The following is a 26422-nucleotide window of genomic DNA, read 5'->3' on the forward strand; positions in this document are numbered from 1 at the left end:
CAATACTTTGGCCACGGGATGCAAAGAGCCAACTCACTGAAGAAGACCCTGATGCTGGGCAAGATTGAAGGCAGGAGGAGAAGGGGACAACAGAGGATGAGATGGTTGGATGGCATCACCAACTAAACAGACATGAGTTTGAGCAAGCTCCAGGAGATGGTGAAGGACAGGGAAACCTGGAGTGCTACAGTCCATGGGGTCAAAAAGAGTTGGACACGACTAAGTCACTGAATAACAATCAAACACACACAAGCAAACATGAACTCAGACTGAAAGATCCCAAAGTGTGCAAAGAAGTGATAAATAAATCACAATGGACATATTATTGCAAAATTCTAGTCACATCAACCCCATGAAAAGGCAAAAAGTATGAAAAGGCAAAAAGATATGACACTAAAAGATGAACTCCCCAGGTCAGTAAGTGCTCACTCTGCTACTGAAGAGTGGAGAAATAGCTCCAGAAAGAATGAAGAGACGGAGCTAAAGGAAAAACATCTATTGTGGATGTGACTGGTGATGGAAGTAAACTCCGATGCTGTAAAGAACAACGCTGCATAGAAACCTGAAATGTTAGGTCCATTAATCAAGGTAAACTGGAAGTGGTCAAACAGGAGATGGCAAGAGTGAACATCCACATTTTAGGAATCAGTGAACTAAAAAGAACTGGAATGGGTGAATTTAATTCAGATGATGATTATATCTACTACTGTGGGCAAGAATCCCTTAGAAGAAATGGAGTAAGCCTCATAGTCACCAAAAGAGTCTGAAATGCAGTACTGGGGTGCAATCCCAAAAATGACAGAATGATCTCTGTTCGTTTCCAAGGCAAACCAGTCAATATCACAGTAATTCAATCTATGCCCAATGTCTACACATGGACATCACTAGATGGTCACTACTGAAATCAAATTGATTATATTCTTTGCAGCTGAAGATGGAGAAGCTCTATATAGTCAGCAAAAAGAAAACTGAGGGCTGTCTGTGGCTCAGATCATGAACTCGTTCTTGCAAAATTCAGACTTAAAGAAAGAAGGGAAAACCACTAGACCATTCAGGTATGACCAAATCAAATCCCTTATCATTATACAGTGGAAGTGAGAAATAGATTCAAAGGATTAGATCTGATAGACACAGTGCCTGAAGAACCATGGACGGAGGTTTGTGACACTGTACAGGAGGCAGCCATCAAGATTATCCCCAAGAAAAAGAAATGCAAAAAGGCAAAATGGCTATCTGGAAGGCCTTAAAAATAGCTGAGAAAAGAAGAGAAGCTAAAGGCAAAGAAGAAAAGGAAAGATATATCCATGTGAATGCAGAGTTCCAAAGAATAGCAAGAGGAAATAAGAAAGCCTTCCTTAGTGATCAAGGCAAAGAAATAGAGGAAAACAACAGAATGGGAAAGACTAGAGATCTCTTCAAGAAAATTAGAGATACCAAGGGAACATTTCATGCAAAGATGGGCTTGATAAAGGACAGAAATGGTATGACCTAACAGAAGCAGAAGACATTAAGAAGATGTGGCAAGAATACACAGAAGAACTATACAAAAAAGATCTTCATAACCCAGATAACCACAATGGTGTGATCACTCACCTAAAGCCAGACCTCCTGGAATGTGAAGTCAAGTGGGCCTTAGGAAGCATCACTAGGAACAAAGCTAGTGGAGGTAATGGAACTCCAGATGAGCTATTTCAAATCCTAAAAGATGATGCTGTGAGCGTGCTGCACTCAATATGCCAGCAAATTTGGAAAACTCAGCAGTGGCCACAGGACTGAAAAACGTCAGTTTTTATTCCAATCCCAAAGAAAGGCAATGCCAAAGAATGTTCAAACTACAGCACAATTGTACTCATCTCACATGCTAGCAAAGTAGCGGTCAAAATTCTCCAAGCCAGGCTTCAGCAGTATGTGAACTGAGAACTTCCAGATGTTCAAGATGGATTTAGAAAAGGCAGAGGAACCAGAGATCAAATTGCCAGCAACTGCTGGATCATTGAAAAAGCAACAGAGTTCCAGAAAAACATCTACTTCTGCTTTATTAACTATGCCAAAGGCTTTGACTTGGTGGATTACAAAAAACTGGAAAATTCTTCAAGATATGGGAATACCAGACCACCTGACCTGCCTCCTCAGAAATCTGTATGCAAGTCAAGAAGCAACAGCTAGAACTGAACATGGAACAACAGACTGGTTCCAAATTGGGAAAGGATTATGTCAAGGCTATATATTGTCACCCTGCTTATTTAACTTATATACAGAGTACATTATATGAAATGTTGGGCTGGATGAAGCATAAGCTAGAATCAAGATTGCTGGGAGAAATATCAATAACCTTAGATATGCAAATGACACCACCCTTATGGCAGAAAGTGAAGAGGAACTAAAGAGCCTCTTGCTGAACGTTAAAGAGCAGAGTGAAAGCTGACTTAAAACTCAACATTCAAAAAGCGAAGCTCATGGCCTCTGGTCCGATCACTTCATGACAAACAGAAGAGGAAACAATGGAAACAGTGACAGAGTTTATTTTCTTAGGCTCCAAAACTACTGTAGATGGTGACTGCAGCCATGAAATTAAAAGCCACTTGCCCCTTGGAACAAAAGCTATGACCAATCTAGAGAGCATATTAAGAAGCAGAGACATTACTTTGCTGACAAGGGTCTGTCTAGTCAGAGCTATGGTTTTTCCAGTAGTCACATATAGATGTGAGAGTTGGACTATATATAAAGAAAGCTGAGCACAGAAGAAATGATTCTTTTGACCTGTGGTGCTGGAGAAGACTCTTGAGAGTCCCTTGGACTGCAAGGAGATCCAACCAGTCCATCCTAAAGGAAATCAGTCCTGAATATTCATTGGAAGGACTGATGCTGAAGCTGAAGCTCCAATACTTTGGCCACCTGATGCGAAGAACTTAGACTCATTTGAAAAGACCCTGATGCTGGGAAAGATTGAAGGCGGGAAGAGAAGGGCATGCCAGAGGATGAGATGGTTGGATGGCATCACCAACTCAATGGACATGAGTTTGAGCAAGCTCCAGGAGTTGATGATGGATAGGGAAGCCTGGTGTGCTCAGTCCATGGGCTTGCAAAGAGTCAGACACAACTGAGTGACAAACTGAACTGAATTGAGTTACATCAAAGACAAAAAAAAGCATTTTAAAATTTCACAATAAATGGCAGATCATGTTACCAGTCAAAACATCGAACAACATTCTTTAGGAGGCAGTAGGATGTAGTGCTTGGTATTCTAGATGCTAGAGCCTCTGGCCTTTGAATCCAGGGTCTGGCCAACACTAGCTCTAGCTCTAAAATTAGACAAGATATATAACTTCTCCACAGCTCAGTTTCCTCATTTATATAAATATCATAATAGTAATTTCTATGTAATAAGATTATTAGAAGTACTAAATATACTAAAATATGTGAGACACATAAAAATACAGTCAGGCATGTTAGTAGGCATTTTACAGCTATAAAAAATTATTATTCTCAGACTTCTTGGTAGCAATATTGGATGGAGGAGTACCACAGAAGAACATTTCCAAATTGCTTAAGAAACAATGGTGCTTGTTAGAATTTTTTATCTATTTTAATAATTATTTTAACACATGAGTGGAAAAACAGAAAAAATATAATAAATATAAAAAGAAATCAAGATAAATATATCAGACATGACATAATTTATACATTAATTTTTAACTATTATTCATGCTCCATCCAAAATTTAGTGAGGGATTATTAAATGCCAACTATTATTAAGTTCTTTATGCATATGTGCATGCTAAGTTGCTTCAGTCATGTCCGAATCATCTCTTGTCTACCGCCTTATTCAGTGGAGTCCTGACCATTAGTGCCTGGGAAGCCCCTCTTTATGTATGTATTAACTAATATACTATTCATAATAGCCCCATGTGGGAAAGAGAGATTGACCAAGGGTCACTCAGGGTAGACTGTCAGGCAGTCAAGGGTTACCTCCACAGTAAGCCTTCTGTGTAAGATCTGTAAATGTGAGGCAGGTCTTAAATATAAACCATCTGTTCCTGATTCCCTTTCTGAGTCTTTCTTCCATGAAAGTTTGTTTATAGACGTTATCTCTGAGAAATGGTCCCTGAGCGTGCTTTCAATGGAGGCAGAAACCTTTCTTTCTGAGGAGTTTTTAATTTTGGTTACCTGTGCTGTAGTGCTATCTTTCACACAAAAAGCAAATTTGTGGTTGAGTACAGTTATGGATAAAACCAAATACTTCCTAACAGAAGATTGCCACTAGCTGGCTAGCCCTCACAGGGAAATATGTGCAAAACACAGAGCTTTAATAACTAATAAGGACCTATTGTATAGCACCAGGAACTCTACTCAATAGTCTGTAATGGCCTAAATGGAAAAAGAAAGTTCAAAAGAGTAAGTATAACTGATTCACTTTGTCATCCAGCAGAAACTAACACAGCATTGTAAATCAACTATGTTGCTGCTTAGTCGCTTAGTCATGTCCAACTCTTTGCAACTCCATGGACTGTAGCCTGCCAGGTTTCTCTGTCCATGGGGTTTCCTAGGCAAGCATACTGGAGTGGGTTGCCATTTCCTTCTCCAGGGGATCTTTCTGACCTAGGGATCGAACTCAGATCTCCTGCACTACAGGTAGATTCTTTACTATTGAGCCACCAGAAAAGTTTTTTTAAAAACACAGAATTTTTTTTTTGTTTTAGACAAAACATGTGCACACGTTCTCTAGTATGTGAGTCATAGCAAGGAAGGACTAAAGAGAAAGGAAATCATATTAAAGTTAGAGACTCTGATATTCCACTGGTCATCCACATTACAGGCAGATTCTTTACTATCTGAGCCACCAGGGAAGCCCTAAGAAATAACAATGGCTGGTTAACTACTCAGAATCTTAAGGCTACAATCACATAAGAAAATAGTTAAGGAAAAACAGGTTAAGAAAGAAAGCATGCAGATGCAAGCAAGGCCACAGTTATCTAATTCTAATTCTGGAGGCCTTGAGTGGAAGCTGGTCATATCTTGCAAACTCCACCTTGACACAAAGCTCACTGGTGAAGTTCTTTCCATCCAAAGACCACCTGTCTCTAAAAAATTCTTAAGAATTTCTCATTTTAAATGTCCTAAAGGTATGTTAATTCTGTTATCAGTGAGTTAAACCCTGTGTCTTTTTTAGCTGGGACACACAAATGTAGGTTTTCACTTTCTCAAGTTTATCTACTGTAGCAGTCAAAACTACCTGACAGTTCCCTTCCATTGTGGGTCCTAGGCCTTTTTTTTTTTTTCTTTCATGGTGTCTTTTCCAGATGACAAAGTCTCTGTTTCTTAGGGCATGTAGAAGCTACTTCAAGAATATGAAGGAAATGCAACTCATACCTGAAGGTGATAAAACTAGTTATACTGCAGGAACCCCTTAGAGAGTTTTGTCACATCTGGAGAAATACGCAACCTTAAACAAAGACCTGTGACGTGCTTTTATGATGAGAGTCAGTGAGTCCTCATTTGAGCTTAAAAATACCACTGACTTTCTCTGCTTTTCATGAGGATTGGAACTGACAAGGACGATATGACTTCTGAGTAAACATCAAGGATGCACAAAGTCCTCCAGGAACTATCCCAGGACAATGAGTGCCTCCATCCGTGGAAAGGGAGGTTGAAATTCTCCAGGTTGGAAACACAAAGTCACGCAACTTTGTTACCGTCAGAACACTACTATCCTGCTGTTCATTCCCAACTACGCCAATTGTCTAGCTGTATTTCACTGTGCACACTGTTCGCTGAACCCAGGATAGACAAGCAGGTGAACTGGAATAAAATGCAGAGATCAGTAAGAACGCAAACATTCTTTATTCACAGCAGCAAGGCAGACATGCTTTACTCTCTAATGGCTGACACAGCAGCAATGATGGCTATGCAACTCAACTCAACCCATCTTGATTGGACTGGACTGGACTCGACTCGACCCCCGCCCCCCGCCAAGAACTTTTCAGGTGATGCTTACACAGGGCAATTTTTTCAACAATGCTGATATAGCACAGTGTTCAGTTTGTCCTCCTTGGGGTGGAACACAGGGTCTGAACATGAACTTCCTGCTATCAACCAACAACAGGAAATAATGAAGAGCAGTGACGAAAAGCAATGTTGCTAGTAACAGGCAGCTTTCCACCAGGGATACACTGCTTTCAAATTTGATCAAAGAATCAAACATTCCTGAAAAGGAATATTAAGGGACACAATACACTTAGCATCTGGAAGCCTAATGAAGAGAAACTGGAACTGAGATTCACTGTGAGACTTACCCCATCTCCGAAGGCTTCAGTTGTTTTCCCTGTTTCTGAATTAAAGGTCCTGGGCTTCAGCAGCCAGGGAAGTATCAATAGGATATTGGTAGGACATCCAGGTTGTTGAACTTCTCAAAATATCATCAGCAAACCTTTAAACAAACAAAAGCTACATTTCATTTAGTAGAACTTACAGCAGTAGGAGAGAATACTATCTGACAGAGCCTAAAAAGGTGTCTCAAGAGAGTTAATTCAGAAACAGAATAATTGTAGGATCTGGGGACTCAAGTAGGATAAAGTAAGTCTGCAAAAGTGGAGAACTAAGTAGGGCTGGGCAAAGTTCATGAGGCAGTAGTTTAGGGTTGGCTGACATAGGGGAATGAGGGTCTTGATAAGCAAATTGTTATTGATAAGCAGGCTGTTTGGCAGCATGAGATTACTGTCTTCAATGTATAGATTTGTGGGCATTTCCTGAAGCAAGAGTGGACTAGTTTACAATCTTATCTTTTCCAGGCTAAAGCTTTAAAGCTTTCTAAAAGGAACAATTAAATTATACTGATATAAGTCCATCATTTTATCTAAGTCATAATCACAGATGGTCTCAATTCTCAAAGACTAAGATTTTAATATTAGAGAAAGCAGAATTTCAAATAAAATCATTAGAAGTTACAAAATTGGACATTATATACTAGTTAAAGAAAAATTAGATTTAAAAATGTGCCATCATGAACATCTCAGACTAGCAATACAGCATCAAATTATATAAGGAAATAACTGAAAGAATTACAGTCAGAAACAGAAAATAAAGTCAATAATTGTAACAAGATTTTAACAACTCACTTCCAACCAAGATTTGAATACTAAAATTAATAAGCTCAAACTTGATATCCAAGAAAAGAGAGCATACAAAGAATTAGCTCCAGTAAATCAACCATGTACAAAGTCACAAAGAAAGCTTAAGTGAGTTTCTAAAATCAATATCATTTATAGTACAATTAAATAAGATTAATAACAAAAATTCCATCAGCCTATAAAGTATAAAAAAGAAATAATTTTTCAGGTAAAGAAAAAGGGTCATAGGGAAATTAAGATAAATTACAACTGTTCAACAAAGAAAGCACAACAAAAGTGGCAAATATATATGTAAAGCAAAATTTAGATAGAATTGTTTTTTAAATAAGTTCATCAGAAAATAGACAAAAGACAAACTTTAGTCTAAGCATTCAGCTAAAGACATTTGAAATAGATCAACAAAGTAAAATTAAAGAAGCAAAAATGAAGAAAAACTGAAATCAGAAATAAACTAAAGATGGTCAGAATGGATACTGGAGAACACAGAATGAAGATACTATAATCATTATATGCCTTCAAACAAAACAGAAACCCAATACGTAAAGCAGACAAGAGGTGTCACTCCAGCTGGGGTCTGAGGAGATGGCAACAGGAACACTGCTCCCTAACTCCCCTTCTCAATCTCTCCCCGCTGGGGGGCACTTTTTGAAAAATCATTGTTCAGAAGCCCTGTTATTGAACAGGCGCTTTCTGAAGCTAATAAAGGACTCACAAGCCAGGAAAAACGCACTTCTTACGCTTCAAAGTGGGCTGGTGGTAGAAAATTTTTCCACAGGGTAAGCAAGCAAAACCAAAACATACAAACAGGGAAACAGATAAGCCCTGAAACAACTAATGCGGGATTGTTTTCTGAAATCATCGATTTTTTTTTTTCTTTTTCACTCAAATATACATTTTGCCAGCATTTTCTGTACTTAATAACCATAGCAGGAAGAAAGCATTTTCAAGGGGGGCGGCGGGGGAAATCCGGTGATTATTGCTCTATTTCAAATAAAACAAATAATATACTTACTATGATATATTTCAATTCTGTTGATTTCATAGTCCTCAGGGGTAAGCCCGGCTCCAGTTGGAGATGCCAGAGATTCTCAACTTGGTTGCCTAACAGGATCCTGAGGCTCATGTCTTAACCCAGACCAATTAAGTAGAGTCTCATGATGTTGCACACAGGTGCAAACACACTCAGGTGTGGTTTTGAACTCTTTTGGTATTCCAGGTGCAGTCAAAGTTGAGAATCACTAGAATGGTTAAAAGGAAGCTCCAGTATCTACTTAAATCCCACCCAGGTCTGTCCTTAGCTCTTCCCTTTCAGATATTTTATCTGAAGACAAACATAGCAAATTAATCAAAAAGGCAAAAAGCAGGAACATAATGAAAGAACTACTACCCGACGCGCTCAGCTTTCCCAAACATCTCAACAAGCTACAATGATGGACTAACTCTGAGAGGACAGCGTTTGAAAGAGAAACAACAAAGCTCAAATCTTGGGCACCGTCTACCAACTTCACAAACGTAGGGAACCGTGAACATGACTACACAGCAGTACACGGATAAAAAAATTTTTTGAGAAAGTTAGTTGATTTTCAGTGTAACGTGAGTCAACACTGATTTGACTGCCAGAAAATAAACTCCATCCAAGGCGGCATCAACACATGTAGGATATCTGGGCAAGGAAGGCCATTTTCTCCAGCTTGCTGGAACACTTTTAAGTACTGAGTCACGTTCTGGGGAGTATACTAGCTGAGGAACACACAAAATGAGGTTGCGGTTGAAGAGGGAACTTTGAGGGGTCTTTCAAAAAGGGCGCACGGTGATGGGTTACTATGACAGATATTTATAAATGGTTGGAAGAGCTCACAGAAGGAAGTTCGATTTGACTCATGGAGCCAAGTCCAGAAGTCAAAGCAATGGATAGGCGGAAGAAAACACTTTTCAATGATGTTGACCATCAAAAATAACGACGACGGGCGGCCACGCAGGGCGCGGTGGGGGTGGGGTGGGTCGCTTCTGGTCACTGAGGAGATTTGAGGCTTCTTACTTGAGGGGAGTTTCAGAACTTGTGGGTGGACTCCAAGTCTCATCTCCTGAGATTTTATGATCTGTGTATTGAAACGTCGCCCCAGGTAAAAGTGCGGCTTTCCCACCTTCGGGGAGCTAAGGAAACCCTGAGCGGGGGACGTCTGCACCCAGGCCACCCAAGCCAAGGTGAACGGCCAGCCAACAGGGCGCTCTGCCGCTCGCTGACTTTTCTGACCGGGAGAAGCCCTTGGCTTCCGCAGACTTCACCTCCGACAACGTGCTTCACACGTGTCTCCCGCGTCCTGCTTCCTCCTTCAAACCCGCTCCCCACAGGCGCTGCTCCTGAGGCGCCCGGCCCGGCGGCCCCACCGGCCACAGGCCCGGGCTTCCAGCCGCTCCAGAGCCTTCGCCCCACAGTCCGCCCGCCTTCGCATCCCCTGGGGGGGCCCCCGAGTCGCCCGCCAAGGGGAGACAGGGGGCCCGGCGGGTTCTCCGCCCCGGGCCGACTTTCTCGCACTTTCTAGAGACTGGAGCTCCCCTGCCTCTCGAGCGGGGACGCGGGGGGCCAGTCTGCGGGGGACTCTGGCCGGAGCCGGGGCGCCCGCGCCCCCGGAGCCCGGCGCCTCGGAGCCCGCGCGCCGGCCGGCCCCCCCCAACCCCGCGGGGGGCTCGCGCCGCGGGGGGCGGGGGAGGGGCGGCGCGGGCGCCGGGAGACGCCGCCAAGGCCGGCGCGCGGGGAGGGCGGCCGGGCTCGGCACGCGCCCTCCCTCGGCCGCTTTCTCTCACATAAGCGCAGGCAGAGGGCGCGTCAGCCATGCCCTGCCCCTGCGCCCGCCGCCGCCGCCGCCGCCGCGCAGCCCCGCGCTCCCCGGCCTCGCCGCCCGGCGCCGCCGCCGCTCTCGCCGCCCGGCCACCCGGCTCGCCCCGCCGCGGGGAGGGGGAGGCGGGGGCTTGCGGGCCCCGGGGCCGCCGCAGGGCGCGAGCCTCGCGGGGCGTCTGGGCTCGGCTACCCCTCGCTCCCCGAGCCGCCGAGCGGGGCGCCGTCCTCCCGCGCCCTCGCCTCACCTAGCGGGCCGCGGTCGCGGGCGCTCGGATGTCCGGTTTCCTGTGAGACGCTGCTCTGACCCCTCGGCTCGCGGGCGCCGGCGGTAGAGCGGCTCGCAGCGTCGCGAGCACCGAGCCCGGACCCGCTGCCGCCGCCCCGGCTCCGCGGGGTCCCGGGCGGCCCTCGGGGACAGGGCCGAGCCGCGAGGCAGCCTCGCCGGGGCGCCCGGCCCCCGCGCCCGTGGCCCGGCCACCATGCACTTGCTGGGCTTCTGCTCTCTGGCGTGTTCCCTGCTGGCCGCTGCGCTGCTCCCCGGTCCGCGCCGGGCGCCCGCCGCCGCCACCGCCTTCGAGTCGGGACTGGGCTTCTCGGACACGGAGCCGGACGCTGGCGAGGCCAAGGTGGGTGCGCGCTGCGGGGACCCTGGGGGCCTCGGGGACCGTGGGGACCCCGGGGAGGGGGGGTGCGTCGGGTCTCAAAGGACCCAGAACCTGTGCAAAGAATGGGCTTGTGTTTCACCTTGTGTGCGTTGGATCCAAAGTTGCTGAGCTGAGTGTAGAGTTTCTGAGAGAAAGTTTTCTCCTTTTTTTCCACAGAAAGTTGTTACTTAAATAGGAAGGTAATTTACGCCGAGTGCAAGGCTCGGAAGGTAGCTGGTGACCGCGCTCCTATAACCTACCGGCTGGAGAGCGGTCCCCGCCGGGGAGCCGAGCTGTGCTGGAACCCCGGTTAACCCGCCGGGAGGGTTCTTTTATTCCCTAGCAAGTGAGTTGGGACCTCAGCAGCTCCCAGGGCTTGGATGACCAGTCATCCGAGGCTGCTTTTTATGGAGTGTTCCTCTTCTGTGGGGTTAGTAATTGGGCTTGAGGGCATCAGACTTCAGATTCACCTGGAGAAGTTGGTCAAACTTGGGATGCAACAGGATCTCGAATCACCATCAGGCATGGCTTTTCGACTTAGTAAACGCTGCATTTCTGAAATGTGGTCAAGAACTGTGAAAAGTAAGGTGCATTTTCTTGTTTGTTTTTCAACGAGATGTTTAACTCTTTGCCTGAAAAATGTTGCCAAGATGCTTTGGGGACATTCTGATTCCCAAATGTCATGTATTATTTGTCTGCTCTTCTAAAAAAAAAAAAAATATATATATATATATATATATATGTTTACCTTAAAAGCTCAGATCTGACATAAGGATGGAGAATATGCTTAATAAAGTTCTTGAATTCATGAAAAAGTTTCGTATTCCACATAAGATGGGAAGTCTCACTTCACACACTTGCTGTACCCCCTGGCTGGAACTGCTGCTGCTGCTGCTAAGTCGCTTCAGTGGTGTCTGACTCTGTGCGACCCCATGGACTGCAGCCTACCAGGCTCTTCCGTCCATGGATTTTCCAGGCAAGAGTATTGGAGTGGGGTGCCAGTGCCTTCTCCGTGCCTTCTCCGTAGCTGGAACTAGATTGCAGCAATTTATTTCATCTGATGGCAGGAGTAGTGCCGGGCGTGTGTAACCGCTAATCATGAGTTTACTGATTAGCATATATCGAATGTGTACAAATTAAATTGCCTCCCCAGTTTTATTTTGAAACACACTTTTAAGATTGAGAAGACTGATTTTAAAAAAATCTTTGTACTTAAATTTGGGGGAAAAATTAAATGTTGGAACTTGTCATTCAGTGGGGTCAAGGGAAAAAAACTATGGAGTAAAAACGTATACACTAAAGTGCAGAAAAGAGTGTTTTATGTGACTTGTAAAATAATTTTCAATACAGATATTTACATCGGTAAAATTACTGCCATGAGAATGTCTTCCTGTCCTCAAATGCCACAAAAAAATGTAGTCTTAGACCCACTAATGCTTCCTGCAGCTTAAATGCCTTGGATTTCATGATATTGATTCACTTTCTGTTTCCTCAGAGTTAAACTATTTCTTATAAGTATGACTTAGGAAGAGAATTCCTCTCTACTGCCTAGGATAACTTACTTTGGTTTACAGTTGAGAAACTGAAATAGCAGGTCCAGTTAGAAGCCTATCCTGATAAGCCAAGAGCCTGTGTAAGAGTCACTCCCTCTGTTGGATGGATCCTGAGTGGAGCAGACCATATGTGTGTATGTGCATGTGTTTATATACTTCTCTTTTGGTTGGAGTTAATTTATTCTTAATTTTCAAAACTGTCTTCATTGGTGATTTAATTAAGTTTTCCCTTTGCTGTGAAAACTTTTATGAATTTTGTTGGCTTTTCATGGTTGACCATCCGTAAAGCAGAGTATTATTCCCTCACTGAAGTGTTCCCCAGTGGTTGAATAGAAGCTTGAGAGGGCGTGTCATTATTGCCTTCAGCGGAGTTGCTGTGTCCTTGCCATGAAAATGCCAAGAGACATGGTCCAAAGACTCCACGTCTCTCCCTAGTGGACAAAACAAGTGCCTTATTTGGACAATCAGGAGCTAATGTTAATTTTCTGTGCTCTACATAAACCTTAAGAAGAGATTTCAGAAGGTTAATAGAAGACTCTACATATACATAATCCCCAAGAAATGCAGATTTTTGTTAATTTACACTTCAGAATTATTTTTTTAATATTAAAATGGAAGAAAACTCACAAGGTGTGAATCATGGTTAACTATCCCATCCTTCACCCCACTCCCAAAGCCCCAAAGTGAAAGTTACTCAGTCATGTCCAATTCTTTGCGACCCCATGACCTATATAGTCCATGCGATTCTCCAGGCCAGAATATTGGAGTGGGTAGCCTTTCCCTTCTCCGGGGGATCTTCACAAAAAATTGGGAGGTAAAATCACAAATGGAAATGAGATCTCCTTGTTCCTAGACCTAGGTTCCTTTTCTAATTATTTATGGTTGTGAGTGAAGTGATAGTTGCTCAGTCATGTCCGACTCTTTGTAACTCCATGGACTATACATGGAATTCTCCAGGCCAGAATACTGGAGTGGGTAGCCTTTCCCTTCTCCAGGGGATCTTCCGAACCCAGGGATCGAACCCAGATCTCCTACACTGCAGGCGGTTTCTTTACCAGCTGAGCCACAAGGTAAGCCCATTTATGGTTGTATGATTTACTAAAAACTTCTAAATTGTTTTTTCCCAAGGATGTGAGTACAAGCAAGTCACTGTCAGAAAAGTAAGGCAGGTAGTTTTACCTAATTATGTAATTTAAATTAACTAGACATGTCGGGGTTAAAAAAGGAAATATTTAAAATTACGAGCAAGCTAAAAAGAAAAAACTGCAAAACCTAAAAAAAGCACTAGATTACTAACTACAATTATTTGCCAACATGAGATAAGATAAGAGTTCACTGTGGTTGAAGTTGAGTTTGTTTTTAAAAGTTGATTTATGATTAACAAAAGGAAGAATTACTTCATATCATGAAATTCCACTTTCATTTCAAAAAATAAAAGTATTTTATTGGGTTAGACAGAGTTTAAATACCTAGATCCTTACATATATTTTTGATTTTAATAAAAGCAGGTGTGAGAGAATGAGGACTTACTGTCTCAGCACTGCTGTCTTTTTAGTGACCATAGGGGTCTTCACAAGTTCAGATCACCCCCTGGATACCATACATACCTACACTGAGAGTAGGTGTTTAAATACATGTGTTTAGGTTATATCTGCAATGTTGTGATTACCTATACATTAATTTCATTTTGTTTTCCACTACATCTTCATGAGATGGGTGTTATATTTTTTATTAAAGATGATGAATCTAAGACTCAAATGATTTAACCAGGAGCAAGAATAGAGCTTTTTCCTTTAAAAAACAAAACAAAACTTTTGCAGCATATAGTCTAGAAAAGCATGGTAATGGGTTAGAGCCTTCAGGGTTGCTAAAGGCCTATTATTCTCTTCCTCTTGTAAGTGGACCAGTATGCAAGGAGACAGAGGAAGTATTGCTCTGCAACCAGGATCGTCTGTTACATTCCCCACAATGGAACAATCTGAAAGAAACTGGGACTTTCTTCCAGGGTTCATCCCAGGATGCTCTCTGATTAAAGGTGGATCATAACTGGCCTAATCCATAGTACTGTTACAAGAATGGCTGCAGAGCTAGAGGCCTAAAAACAATTTCTGACAATTACTATTTCTAAGTTGCACTAAGTGTACAACTTAGAAATAATTCCTGTTTCTAAGTCCCACTAATATAACTTCAGTGAAATACAGTGATCTTACCTATATGACCTTTCAGGAATAATTGGGTTTGAAAGAACAGACTTCAGTTGCAGAGGAATGATATCTCCTTCAACTTCTAAACATTACATTGTAGCCCCTTTTACCTGTTACATTATTCGTGCTGCACTGTCTAAATACTTCAGAGGTCTACTTTGTGTTGCAAAACACCAATTTGTCACTTCAGATTTGTAGTAGTTGTGAATTAAGGTATCATTGATTTTTCACATTGGAAATATTAATGTAGCAGAGAACTTTAAACAATAAGAGATAATGATTGATTTATATTATAATGCTAAAATTTACTGTAAATATTTCAGATTTGTCAGTGTCATCCTTTCTTCTGAAATTTACTCATGCAAATTATTCAAGAGGCTCCTATCCACAATTGATTTACTTAATTTGTAGTTTAACTGTTAGAGAAAAGTTGCATTCATTTAATTTGCTTTATTGGGCATCCATCACAGAATCAAATAGTTGCCTTAAAATACCTTTTGCTGGTGGGGTCTCACCCTTTCCTGGTACTAATAGCACTCCAGTAGCTGTCAAGTGTTAGAAGGAATCCCTGATGATTCCTTTTCTGCCTTTCTGAAACCCCAGAGCTCATTTTCATACATTTATTTGGTTCTATAACCTTGACCTGATCTGACATAAAGCTACGTATAGTCTTTACTTACCCTCTAAGTTTGAATATATCTAAGCATCGTTGAAGAAACAGTAATATATTTATTTATGAGATGCTGCCACAGACCCTGCTGGGTGTGGAGGGAGAATTAAAATGCATATGTACTGGGTTTCTTGAAAAATTTTGGAATCTGCATTTATGCAATCCGCGGGGCTTGTGGTAAGAGATTGGAATGGAGAACTATTCTCTTCCAAAGGGCTTTCTGCCTCAGTCACCTGTTTCCTCATAACAGCTTGGAAGGAAAATTGAAGTACTCAAGAAGAAGGCCCTATGGACACCCCTACCTCTTACTTTACCCATTAGAACCAGGTTTATATACTTTTTACTCCAAATTCTCATATTTAAATCTACTTCAATTCAGGGATGTTTTAGTTAATCCTCACTAGTGGCAGCTTCAGTTCTAAACAGGAAATTACTATGCAGTGAGTGATACAAAGTGAGTGAGTGATTCCTGTCTATAACAAGTATATCATCGTTTTTAAGAAACAAGAAACTTACTCATTAAAAATACCAGAAGTGAGTTAATCTATAAATGCAGACAATTATAAGACATTTTGTAAGAGTCTCTTGCTTTACCAGAAGTCGGTGGCTAGGTTTCTGGGGGATGCATTGGCAGTCACAGGAAAGGTGGGGTGATGTTGAGTAAGCTGTGAAAAATGGTTAAATGCTGGTTACAGAAAGGAGAGTGGGAGGGATATTTTGGATATTGAAGTGTGAGAGCGGAGGACAGAGGCCAGTAATGCCAATGCAGTCAGTGGGTGTTTGGGCAACTGGGAGCAGCCCATTTGGCTGGAGAGTCCAGAATGTCATGAGAAACAGTGAAATATTATAGAAACTTCAGACTTCCTCAAAGTGCCTGGCAGTGCCTGCTCTCCTCACTTGTTGACCACCCATATATGTTGTCTGAGCTCCTCTATATGCTCTGGACTTCTGATGATGATAATGATGACCACTTAACTTACGTAAGCGCCCATCCCTGTTCTACTCAGAAGCACTTATAAAATACACTAATAACAGTCATCTTGGCTCTTCTGGCTTGAATTCCAAACAGAACAAGCAATGTAAACAGTGGTCATGCTTAGATACACAGACACACACAGACACACACAGACGTACACATTCACCTCTTAATGGTTCTTCAAGCTGCCATCAATGACTTACATGTTCTGTCTTACCAAGTTAAATATTTTTAGACAATCTGTTGAAATAATATATAAAAAACTTATATAAGGTTGGATTTTCCATCATTTATACACTTATTCTCAAATAAGCTATCAATTAGAAAGAGAAAGATAATCCTAAAGTGTCCTAGCAGTTCCTTCATTTCAAATCTGCTTACAAGTATTCCTACTAAAAGTAAGACCAGAATGGGGGCAGAAATGAACTATCATGTAAATAACACAATTACTTTGTACTTGTTATTTTAATTTTTTAGTGCAGCAGAAAATTTACTCAAACCCAAAAGTCAGTTATTACAAAATGGATGTAATGAAAGAGGAGGTATTCAGATGTATACCCTTGTGTAAATAGCAATGCTTCAGAGTTTAAAAGTCAGACTTCTCAGCAAGGTCAACTTCAGTACTGTCCTGGTTTGGACAGATCGGGAGGAGATGAATATTTTAGAGTAAACCAGGAAGATGTAATTTACCATTTTGCTAAGTTTCTTCAGTCATGTCCGACTCTGTGCCACCCCATAGATGGCAGCCCATCAGGCTCCCCTGTCCCTGGGACTCTCCAGGCAAGAACACTGGAGTGGGTTGCCATTTTCTTCTCCAATGCATGAAAGTGAAAAGTGAAAGGGAAGTCGCTCAGTCATGTCCAACTCTTCACAACCCCATGGACTGCAGCCCACCAGGCTCCTCCATCCATGGGGTTTTCCAGGCAGGAGTACTGGAGTGGGGTGCCATCGCCTTCTCCTGTAAAGATTGTAATTAGCCATTTATTTTGTAATTTATTTCACCTTAAAACTTGGTCCTCAAAATACCTCCACATATGAAGAAACAGTGATATTCTTCAGCATGATTCTTCAGCTCTTTCCCACCTAATTTATTACATGTTTTCTTTTTATAAGCTTACCAGCAGTTGTCCTGATTTCTTTAGTGTGGGAACAGGATGTTATATGGATGTTTGACTTTGAGACAGTTGTGGGAAATCCAAGGGATTTGATCATTCAATGTAGGAAGACTGTATTGTAGACCCACTTATAATACGCTTCCACCTGTCCTGTGTGCCAAGTATGTGTCTGTCCCTGGAGGAGACATCTAGCCGTAGACCACTAAGGCATGATGGTTGTTGCCTAAACACCACACTTAAGTCACTGGGTAAAAAGGACTTTGGTACACAGGGCATTATAATGCCATATAATATCACATGAACTCATCCTGAATATTTTCAAAGCTCAAATACTTTGATGTTTATTAAAGAAACAGACTATTATTGCTACTTTAATGTGCAAATATCTCATCTTTATGTTATTAATTTGCACAAGAGAGAAATATGCATTCTACATGATAGTAAAATCATCGTAGAATAGCTAAAAGATGAAAATACACTTTCACCAAATTAATGAAAAGACAATGGTAGAAGCTTACGTGCAAGAGTTAAGGGACTTCCCTGGTGGTCCAGTGGTTAAGACTTCACCTTCCAGTGTACGGGATGCAGGTTTGATCCCTGGTCAAGGAGCTAAGAACCTCCATATGTCACAGCTAAAACAAGCAAACAACCCACAGGAGTAGCATTGCAACAAATTAAATAAAGACTTTAAAAATGGTACACATAAAAAAGTATTAAAAAGAGTTAAATTTGTGTAAATTTGTTCAGCAAGTATGATTGCCTTGCCTCTTTGGGGGTGCTTTTCTGAAATGACAACCACAAAGCATCCAGTCTGCTGTCACTGAGATGAATCTCAGAGTAAATACCTTCCTGCTCCTAGGGTAAGGCTGGGTTATCTCAGTTCCCTGATTGGCTTAAGAGAGTAGATTTTGTCTGATGGTTCTGTCTGCCAGTTTGCCAGGCACTGAGAATACACTATGAATTTCTTGGCACTGAACACTTGATGGTGATGGGAGTGCCACTGGAAGTGGTAAGCAGAGGGAAAGAGGAAATTCAGAGTAAGTGGTGGATACAGCTCCCAGCTCTTCAAGAGGTAGTAACATGTTTTTACTTAATAACATTTTCAAAGTATCCACTTCCTTAGGATTCCAGTAGAGATGTTCAGTTCAGTTCAGTTCAGTTGCTCAGTCATGTCTGACTCATTGCGACCCCATGAATCTCAGCACACCAGGCCTCCCTGTCCATCACCAACTCCCAGAGTTCACTCAGACTCACGTTCATCGAGTCAGTGATGCCATCCAGCCATCTCATTCTCAGTTGTCCCCTTCTTCTCCTGACCCCAATCCCTTCCAGCATCAAAGTCTTTTCCAGTGAGTCAACTCTTCGCATGAGGTGGCCAAAGTACTGGAGTTTCAGCTTTAGCATCATTCCTTCCAAAGAAATCCCAGGGTGGATCTCCTTGCAGTCCAAGGGACTCTCAAGAGTGTTCTCCAATACCATAGTTCAAAAGCATCAATTCTTCGGCACTCAGCTTGCCTCACAGTCCAACTCTCACATCCATACATGACTACTGGAAAAACCATAGCCTTAACTAGACGGACCTTAATCGGCAAAATAATGTCTCTGCTTTTGAATATGCTATCTAGGTTGGTCATAACTTTTCTTCCAAGAAGTAAGTGTCTTTTAATTTCATGGCTGCAATCACCATCTGCAGTGATTTTGGAGCCCCAAAAAATAGAGTCTGATACTGTTTCCACTGTTTCTCCATCTATTTCTCATGGAGTGATGGGACCGGATGCCATGATCTTCATTTTCTGAATGTTGAGCTTTAAGCCAACTTCTCCACTCTCCTCTTATACTTTCATCAAGAGGCTTTTTAGCTCCTCTTCACTTTCTGCCATAAGGGTGGTGTCATCTGCATATCTGAGGTTATTGATATTTCTCCCAGCAATCTTGATTCCAGCTTGTGTTAGTTGGAATATTTTAGGAACTTTTGATCAGATACCATATTTCTAAGCAGAGGAAGTTTTGCTGACTAAATCGGGAAGGAAGGGCTTAACACTAAATAGATAACTCAGCCAATATGTACATGAATAAAGAATTAGAGAATACATTATCTAAACACATCTACACATATCGAGGTACATTATCCATACAAATCTACATGCAGATACTGAGATGATCTGTTTTTAAAGTGATTTTCATATTTCTATCTCAGGACTCGAAAAACTGTAATTATAGGAAATGAAGCTTTATATTTAAGTGCTGATATATTTCTTCAGTTATAGGATGCAATTTTAAATTTTAATGTAGTTTTCTTCACAGCAGTTTTCCATTCTCATTCTAATTTATTTTTCTAGTAAAAGTGCTATGCTTATTTTAGGGGGTCAGAAACAAGATTAAAATAACATTATTAGATATTCTTTTATAAGGAGAGGCAATGTTCATGAAATTAATAATATTTTTGCTTCCAGTCTGCTTAAATACTTGAAATGGGTTAAAAATTTCTTAAAAAAAAAAAAGCAGACGCCAATGTGGTGTTTTAGAAAGATTCTCCAATGTGAGTTGGTGCCGCTTGAAGACAGGCAATGCTTACTCCCTCCTGGGACTGACTGGGAGAAGGACAAGTAGGCCATTTATCACCTCTTCAGCCAACTGGTGCTCAGAGGTTTAATACCTCATTCAGAGATGACAAAAATAATTACCTTATTTTAAAAAAAGTGTTGGTGATAGCTCTGTAACCTCTCCTCAAGAAAATAGTGCATTTTTTCTCTTCCTTGTTTATGTTTAAATGGAGTCTTTTCTTCCTCCCAATATCGAACCATCGCCTCTGCAAGTCCAAACAAAAATGGGTGAGATCGGCAAATTACATTAGACCAAAATAGTAAAGGAAAGGATCTTGATTTTTTGATTTTCTTTTAATTGGAGTCACCACCCAGGTGCCATGAATTCTATGATTAAATTCCCATAATCTGTAAAAGAGATTATTTCCTCTTACTCAAAGTTCCTTGGAAATAGTTAATATCAAATACCAAATGTGAAGCTGTTTCAAACCACTGTGGTTTACTTTACTACAATAGCATTGCCCACATGGAATATTTTTAATTCCTTCTTTTTTGTTTGTGTCTGTTGTGTGTATTTAGTTACTTTATCCTTTTGAAAGTCTTCTTCCCAGTTTATGTTTGGAAAAATGGAGCACTTATTTAGATACGTGTTTGCTTATGGGTCATGACATTTATGACTTCCCTAAAATACAAACTAATTCTTGTGTCTCAGAGCCAAAATTTTAGTTTTGGGCTGATAGTGATTCACTGTTTGTTCTCTTTAAATCTTAAGTCTTCTAATTTTGATGTTCATCCATTCCAAATTAGAATTTTATCAAGGTCAAGATTATTCATGAGTCATAACCACTACACTTAAATTTGGGTAATTGGAAGCTGCTTTACATACACAGATTAAGCAAATAATGATGTCATAAATTAGTGAAGATGATTTTTTCCCCCTAAACTTTGGTAGCAGTGAGGCCTACTTGTTGGAGGCCTATTTAGTGTTGCTTTAGGAAAACAGGCTCTTGAGTCTCAACGACATGAGCATAGCATACAGTTAGCCCCCTGCATCTGACCCCCAGCATCTTAATCACCGTTGGAGGAGTCAGTCCCACCAGGTAGTTGGATACAGGAGGGCTGACTGTTCTATGCCATTTATAGAATAAGGATTTGAGCACCTGTGGATTTTGGTGTTTGTAGGGGTGCTGGAGCCACGCCCCCGGATACCAGGGCACGGCTATGTGTAGTTACATTACTGTCACATGGCATACCATGGCACGTAACTTAACTGAATTTGGGATGAAGACATTTGGAATCAGGGTTACCTTTTTGTGTCATGCTTCTTGACAGTGCAGGCTCTTCTGTAATCAGTGGGGATAGTCACACTAGGGAGCCTCAAGTTTCCTCTAGCAGAGAACACCCAAGATTTTAATTTTGCCTTCATATGTCAGGTTTTTAAAATTACAGTTCCCCTTAATGTTGATGTTCACTTTCAGAAAGGAGATACATGAGGAGACCACATGTACCTGATTTGCTCTACTCCTCTTAGGGCTGGATGTGGGTTTCCTCCTCCCAGGACTGAAACTCAGACTGGCATAAATTTAATTTTCTCTTCAACATTGGAGTGGTAACTCATAAACTAAGAGATGTGCTAGTGAAGTGAAAGGCACTCAGTTATGTCCGACTCTTTGCGATCAGTCCATGGAAATCACCAGGTCAGAATACTTTCTCCAGGGGATCTTCCCAACCCAGGGATTGAACCCAGGCCTCCCGCATTGCAGGCAGATTCTTTACTGTCTGAGCCACAAGGGAAACCCAAGAATACTGGAGTGGGTAGCCTATCCCTTCTCCAGCAGATCTTCCCAACCCAAGAATCGAACACGGGTCTCCTGCATTGCAGGCAGATTATTTACCAACTGCACTATCAGGGAAGCCAAGGGATATGTTAACGTGATATTAAATCAAACATTAAATCTGCAACACTCAGATGAAGTGTATGCTCCGCCATGTGCATTGCGTGTGGCATGTGCTTAGTGAATGGGATATAATTGAGTTTTAATAGGCAGCTGTGAAAACTGCCAGCCTGTCAGGTGCCATTAGTCTGCACATCAAGAGTTCCCATTAAATATACTTATGTTTAAAACTTTTCAGTTTTTAATAAATTATCACCAAGACATCATAAATATGGATTTCAGTGTGTGCTACTATGAGTTTCATTGGGACCTAATGGTGTGCTGCGATTCATGGGGTCGCAAACAGTCGGACACGACTGAGCAACTGAACTGAATGGTATATAAATCTCTGAAGCTGTATGATTTTTACCATAGTTCACTGGAACATTGCAACATAATCATATTTAGGTTCAGTCTTTTTTCAGAACAGTTTCTATTTTGCTAAGACTAAACGATTATCACTTTATTCATTAAATCCATTTTTTAAAACCATCTAGGTGCTTTGCTTTCCCAAGGATGTGATCTGTTGTGTCCTATGTACAGTAGAAAAAAATGTACAGTAACTCCAGGATCATGATCTTGAAGGTCAAGAAGACTCCTGATCTAGAAATCAGTATTCACTACAGAGCATCCAGTTTGATGACATGCCCTTGGGTGCTGATAGATATGGTAACACTAAAGTTTCAGACTTGGCGTTACATACCCTTCAATGTAAATTACACATTCTTTTCTTTCCGTTTCTTCCATACTTTTACTCCTATGGTATTTTGCACGTAAATATTTTTGAACACACTATTAACAACTATTGCTCATTACAAAAATAAATGCTCACCACTGTCAGGAGTTATTCATTGTTTACCACTTTGTGGCGATGGTGATAGTGTCGTTCAGTCACCAAGTTGTGTCTGACTCTGCGATCCCATGGACTGCAGCTTGCCAGGCTTCCCTGTCCCTCACCATCTCCCAGAGTTTGCCCAAGTTCATGTCCATTGAATTGGTGATGCCATCCAACCATCCCATCCTCTGTGATATATCTACCTTGTGGTACAGTATATAAATTTCATGCTACAAAGAACAGTGACATCAGATTTTCTTAGAATAGACTTCAATTTTTTTTTCAAAATCAGATTCTACAGTTTCTGTTGTCATTTTACCTCAATACATCTTCCCACTATTTTGATGCATAAATTATGTTTTTATATTATGGTGATTTCAATTTTAATATAATGCTGGCTTATGGCTTGATAAACATATTGCATCCATAAATATAGAAATTCACAGTGTGTGGTGTGTGTGTGTATGTGTGTATAGCTATGGCATTTAGTGTGAAGAACCAAAATTTTCTCCATACTCATCAGTTTTTTTATGTTTCTGGTGGTAGGGAAGGAAGTCAGTCTTTGCCAACATGTAAAATGTATAATAATTTTGTCAAGCTAACTCATTTCATTGCTACAATTTGAAATCAGAAAGTTGTGGGGGATCAATCTAGAGTTTATGAGGAGAAAGAATATGTGAAAATGAGGCACTCTCTGGGAATTGATAAGGTGAGTTACTGTGTGTGTAGAGAAGAGGGTGTTTTGGATCAGAGAAAAATTTTGCAGCAGAGAGTTGAAGCATGGTTAAAATACATCTAGGTTATGTTTAGTTATCAAAACCTGACTGCAGTGAGACTGATTATTAAAAGATGGACATAGTTTATAATAGCCCTTGTAAATCTTTAGATGTTCAACAAAATAACTTGCTCTTGAGGCCAGATGATTTAATAAAAATTATTTAATTAGGTAATTCCTACTTAAGCAACATTTCATTATAATAGATGTCATAGGACTAAATAATTTGGGATTGCAGGTTCTTATTGTTGGAGAAAGAATACATTTTTTCTTTTATTAGGCCATCTTAAGGAACAGTTTTCCCTCCAGTAGCATTTTTGTCTCTTGAATAATAGACTAACAGAAGAGGGTCTTTTTTTTTTTTCCTAAATATGTTTTTTCTTTACTTTTGGCATTGTCTTTATTGCTTCCAATTATGATTGTCAGCAAATTGCAATAGAAATGCTTTATAACTTCTAGCTTGGTTTAGTCATCAAAGCTCACCAGCAAACACATATATTGTGAGAAAACTGAGTTAGCCACAACTAGACCATCAACATGTCAAGACACAATGTCTTCTGTTCCCCAGTCGCCATTTTTTGCCTATTTATGCTTTATTCTGTTTAAAGTTCAATATTTTGCTGATTATAATTGTAGGTAAAGTGAAAATCTATTTCATTTTGAATTACAAGTAGAAAAGACATCAAGTTCTTAGATCTAAAGACTTATTTAGACTATGATTATAACGTAAAGCAAGATGAGCTAAAGAACTAGATTTCTGGGCACATTTTGACTCAAAATATATATACTTTGTGTATACCAAGAGTAGCTTTTATATCTGTATCTGTCACTTTCTAAGATTCATTAATTTGTTCATCAAGCAGTTATTGCTTTCTGTGTACTAGTGTTTAAGGTATCAACTAAAGTCTAAGGGAAACAATTCTGTAAAATTCCAAAGTATAAACTATTTCATATCATTACAAGTTTTATGTGTATATAATAGTGACTTGTTTTTTGACAAATATAGACAGGAACTTAGACTTCTGTGAAAAGTGACAACTAGTTATCTATTATAGTGCCCATACGGTACCTTTTAAAATTCAGTGAATTTAAAACCTCTCCTGTCCAGTAATGCCAACTAATAAGTAGCAAAGTATGGCATATTTTTTAATGAAATGAACAATACTGTGTTGTCCATAGTTAAAGAGACTAATTAAAGTACATAATCTGATAATTCCAAGTAGTAATACTTAATGAAACTTTTATAACTTAACAAATCCAGGTTGTTCACTTTGATATATAGAAAAAAGACAAAGTCAAACAAAATATGATATAAATGACAGAACTAATCACTGGATCATAGCATCGAGTTTTACTTACTACCAGCGCTTTAGCCAGGGTTTGGTCCAGGGGCTCAGAATCAGGCAGGTGTGATCTTCTCGGTCTTGCTTCTTTCCTTTCCCTCTTGCTGCAGCTCTTGGAAGACTGGTCCGTACATGGCCTCCACAGTATCTATGAAACATGGCAGGGGGCAGAAGTACAGCTCTTTTCTCTTCTCAGACTTGATCACTTAGGCCTAGGCCCTGCTGCTTCTTATTCATTTTCTTCATGTCATTCAAATGCTTAATTGGAAATTTTAAATGTAGTTGTGACCCAACTGCGTTTGAGGTCTCCTGTATCCAGTTTAAAAAAGATTTTTTCCCCAGCTCTCTTTGCAGCTCACACACCCTAGCCAGTTGGCCAATGAAATCCAGAAGACAGAAGCTAGTGCAGATTTAAGGGAAAACTTTCGCTTTTATAATAAGGTACTGCTTGTCTTCCTGTTTTCTTTTCTTCCCTGGAAATCAGAAAATCCCTTATAATTAAAAAATTACTTTATATTTATCAAAAGAATACTTTCAAGTGGACTGAAATTTTTATAACAATTAATATGAGCTTGTGGCTGTGGAGGGACTTTATAAATTTCTTGTTTAGTTGCTGTAAACTAAACTGGTGTTTTTATCTATCAACTTGCGTTCTTAATCTGTTGATTCAAAATAATCTGTATTTTGTATCTAACAATCTTTGCCTTGCTGACGGATTCTTTTAAAATGTTATGCTTATATTTTGTAAATAGTTTAAGAAGCCATATTTATTAACCACATTCCAAGTAAAAAAAATGTTCTGCTAAGAAGGCTTTATCTTTTGTCCCTTCTTGCTGTTAAAAGTGTAATACGTTGAGAATGACCACGAACCAACACTAAATGTTGGAGGGAACACAGGGAGAGAGAGGATTCTCAAAGGATCTAGAGAGAGAGGAAGTTAGAGATGAGAAGTCTCAGAACTGACAGAAAACAAATGTGTAACCAAGAATATATTTTCCTGTCTTCAGATTAATGAGCAAACACCTAGACTATTTAAAAGATGTATTTAATTCTAGGCTTTTACAAGCCTGAATTTGTCATCATAGCATCAAGATGGGAAATTAGGAAAGAGTGCTAACTTAAATTTAAAACAGCTGGAAATACAATACATGGTATATATGATAATCTTCTCATCTATCAACAAATGCCTACTGATGCCACATGAGCTATTTTAACTGCAATTATAAATCTCAGTAGAATGTGTAGAGGTGATTGGCTAACAGAGTACTGGTTCTTAAATACTCTGTCCAACACAAATTTTAATTGATGCAGCCCCTTTAATACTAATGAAGAGTTTCATGGTAAACTTTGGGGGGAAAATTCACCATCAAATAATAAATAAGGGATATATAACCTTATTTTAGGAGAAGGCAATGGCACCCCACTCCAGTACTCTTGCCTGGAGAATCCCATGGATGGAGGAGCCTGGTGGGCTACAGTCCATGGGGTCGCTAAGAGTCAGACACCACTGAGCGACTTCACTTTGACTTTTCACTTTCATGCACTGGAGAAGGAAATGGCAACCCACTCCAGTGTTCTTGCCTGGAGAATCCCAGGAATGGGGGAGCCTGGTAGGCTGCCATCTATGGGGTCGCACAGAGTCAGACACGACTGAAGTGACTTAGCAGCAGCAGCAGCAACCTTATTTTAAGTTGCTTATCTTAATAGTTTATTTGTAAACACAGTTTGCTTTCAGTTAGATATATCTTTTTTTTCTCAGCTTCAAGATTTTGGAGCTGTAGTAATCTGGAATGATTAACGATTTTATACTTGATGAGTCTTCTCCCTGAGGGTTACTTGCTTCCCTCAGAGCTGTGGATTTATC

General features: G+C 40.7%; 1 protein-coding gene across 1 annotated transcript in view; it reads left to right on the plus strand.

The window, feature by feature from the left end:
- Window positions 10334-26422, plus strand: part of VEGFC (vascular endothelial growth factor C) — an 86992-nt gene continuing 70903 nt past the window's right edge. Inside the window, exon 1 of the mRNA XM_018042109.1 lies at window positions 10334-10592. Within this exon, the coding sequence (XP_017897598.1) occupies window positions 10446-10592 (147 nt within the window). The 5' untranslated portion in view covers window positions 10334-10445. The remainder of the gene's footprint in view (window positions 10593-26422) is intronic.

This window comes from Capra hircus, chromosome 27, assembly GCF_001704415.2.
Source record: "Capra hircus breed San Clemente chromosome 27, ASM170441v1, whole genome shotgun sequence".
NCBI classification, from domain to species: domain Eukaryota; kingdom Metazoa; phylum Chordata; class Mammalia; order Artiodactyla; family Bovidae; genus Capra; species Capra hircus.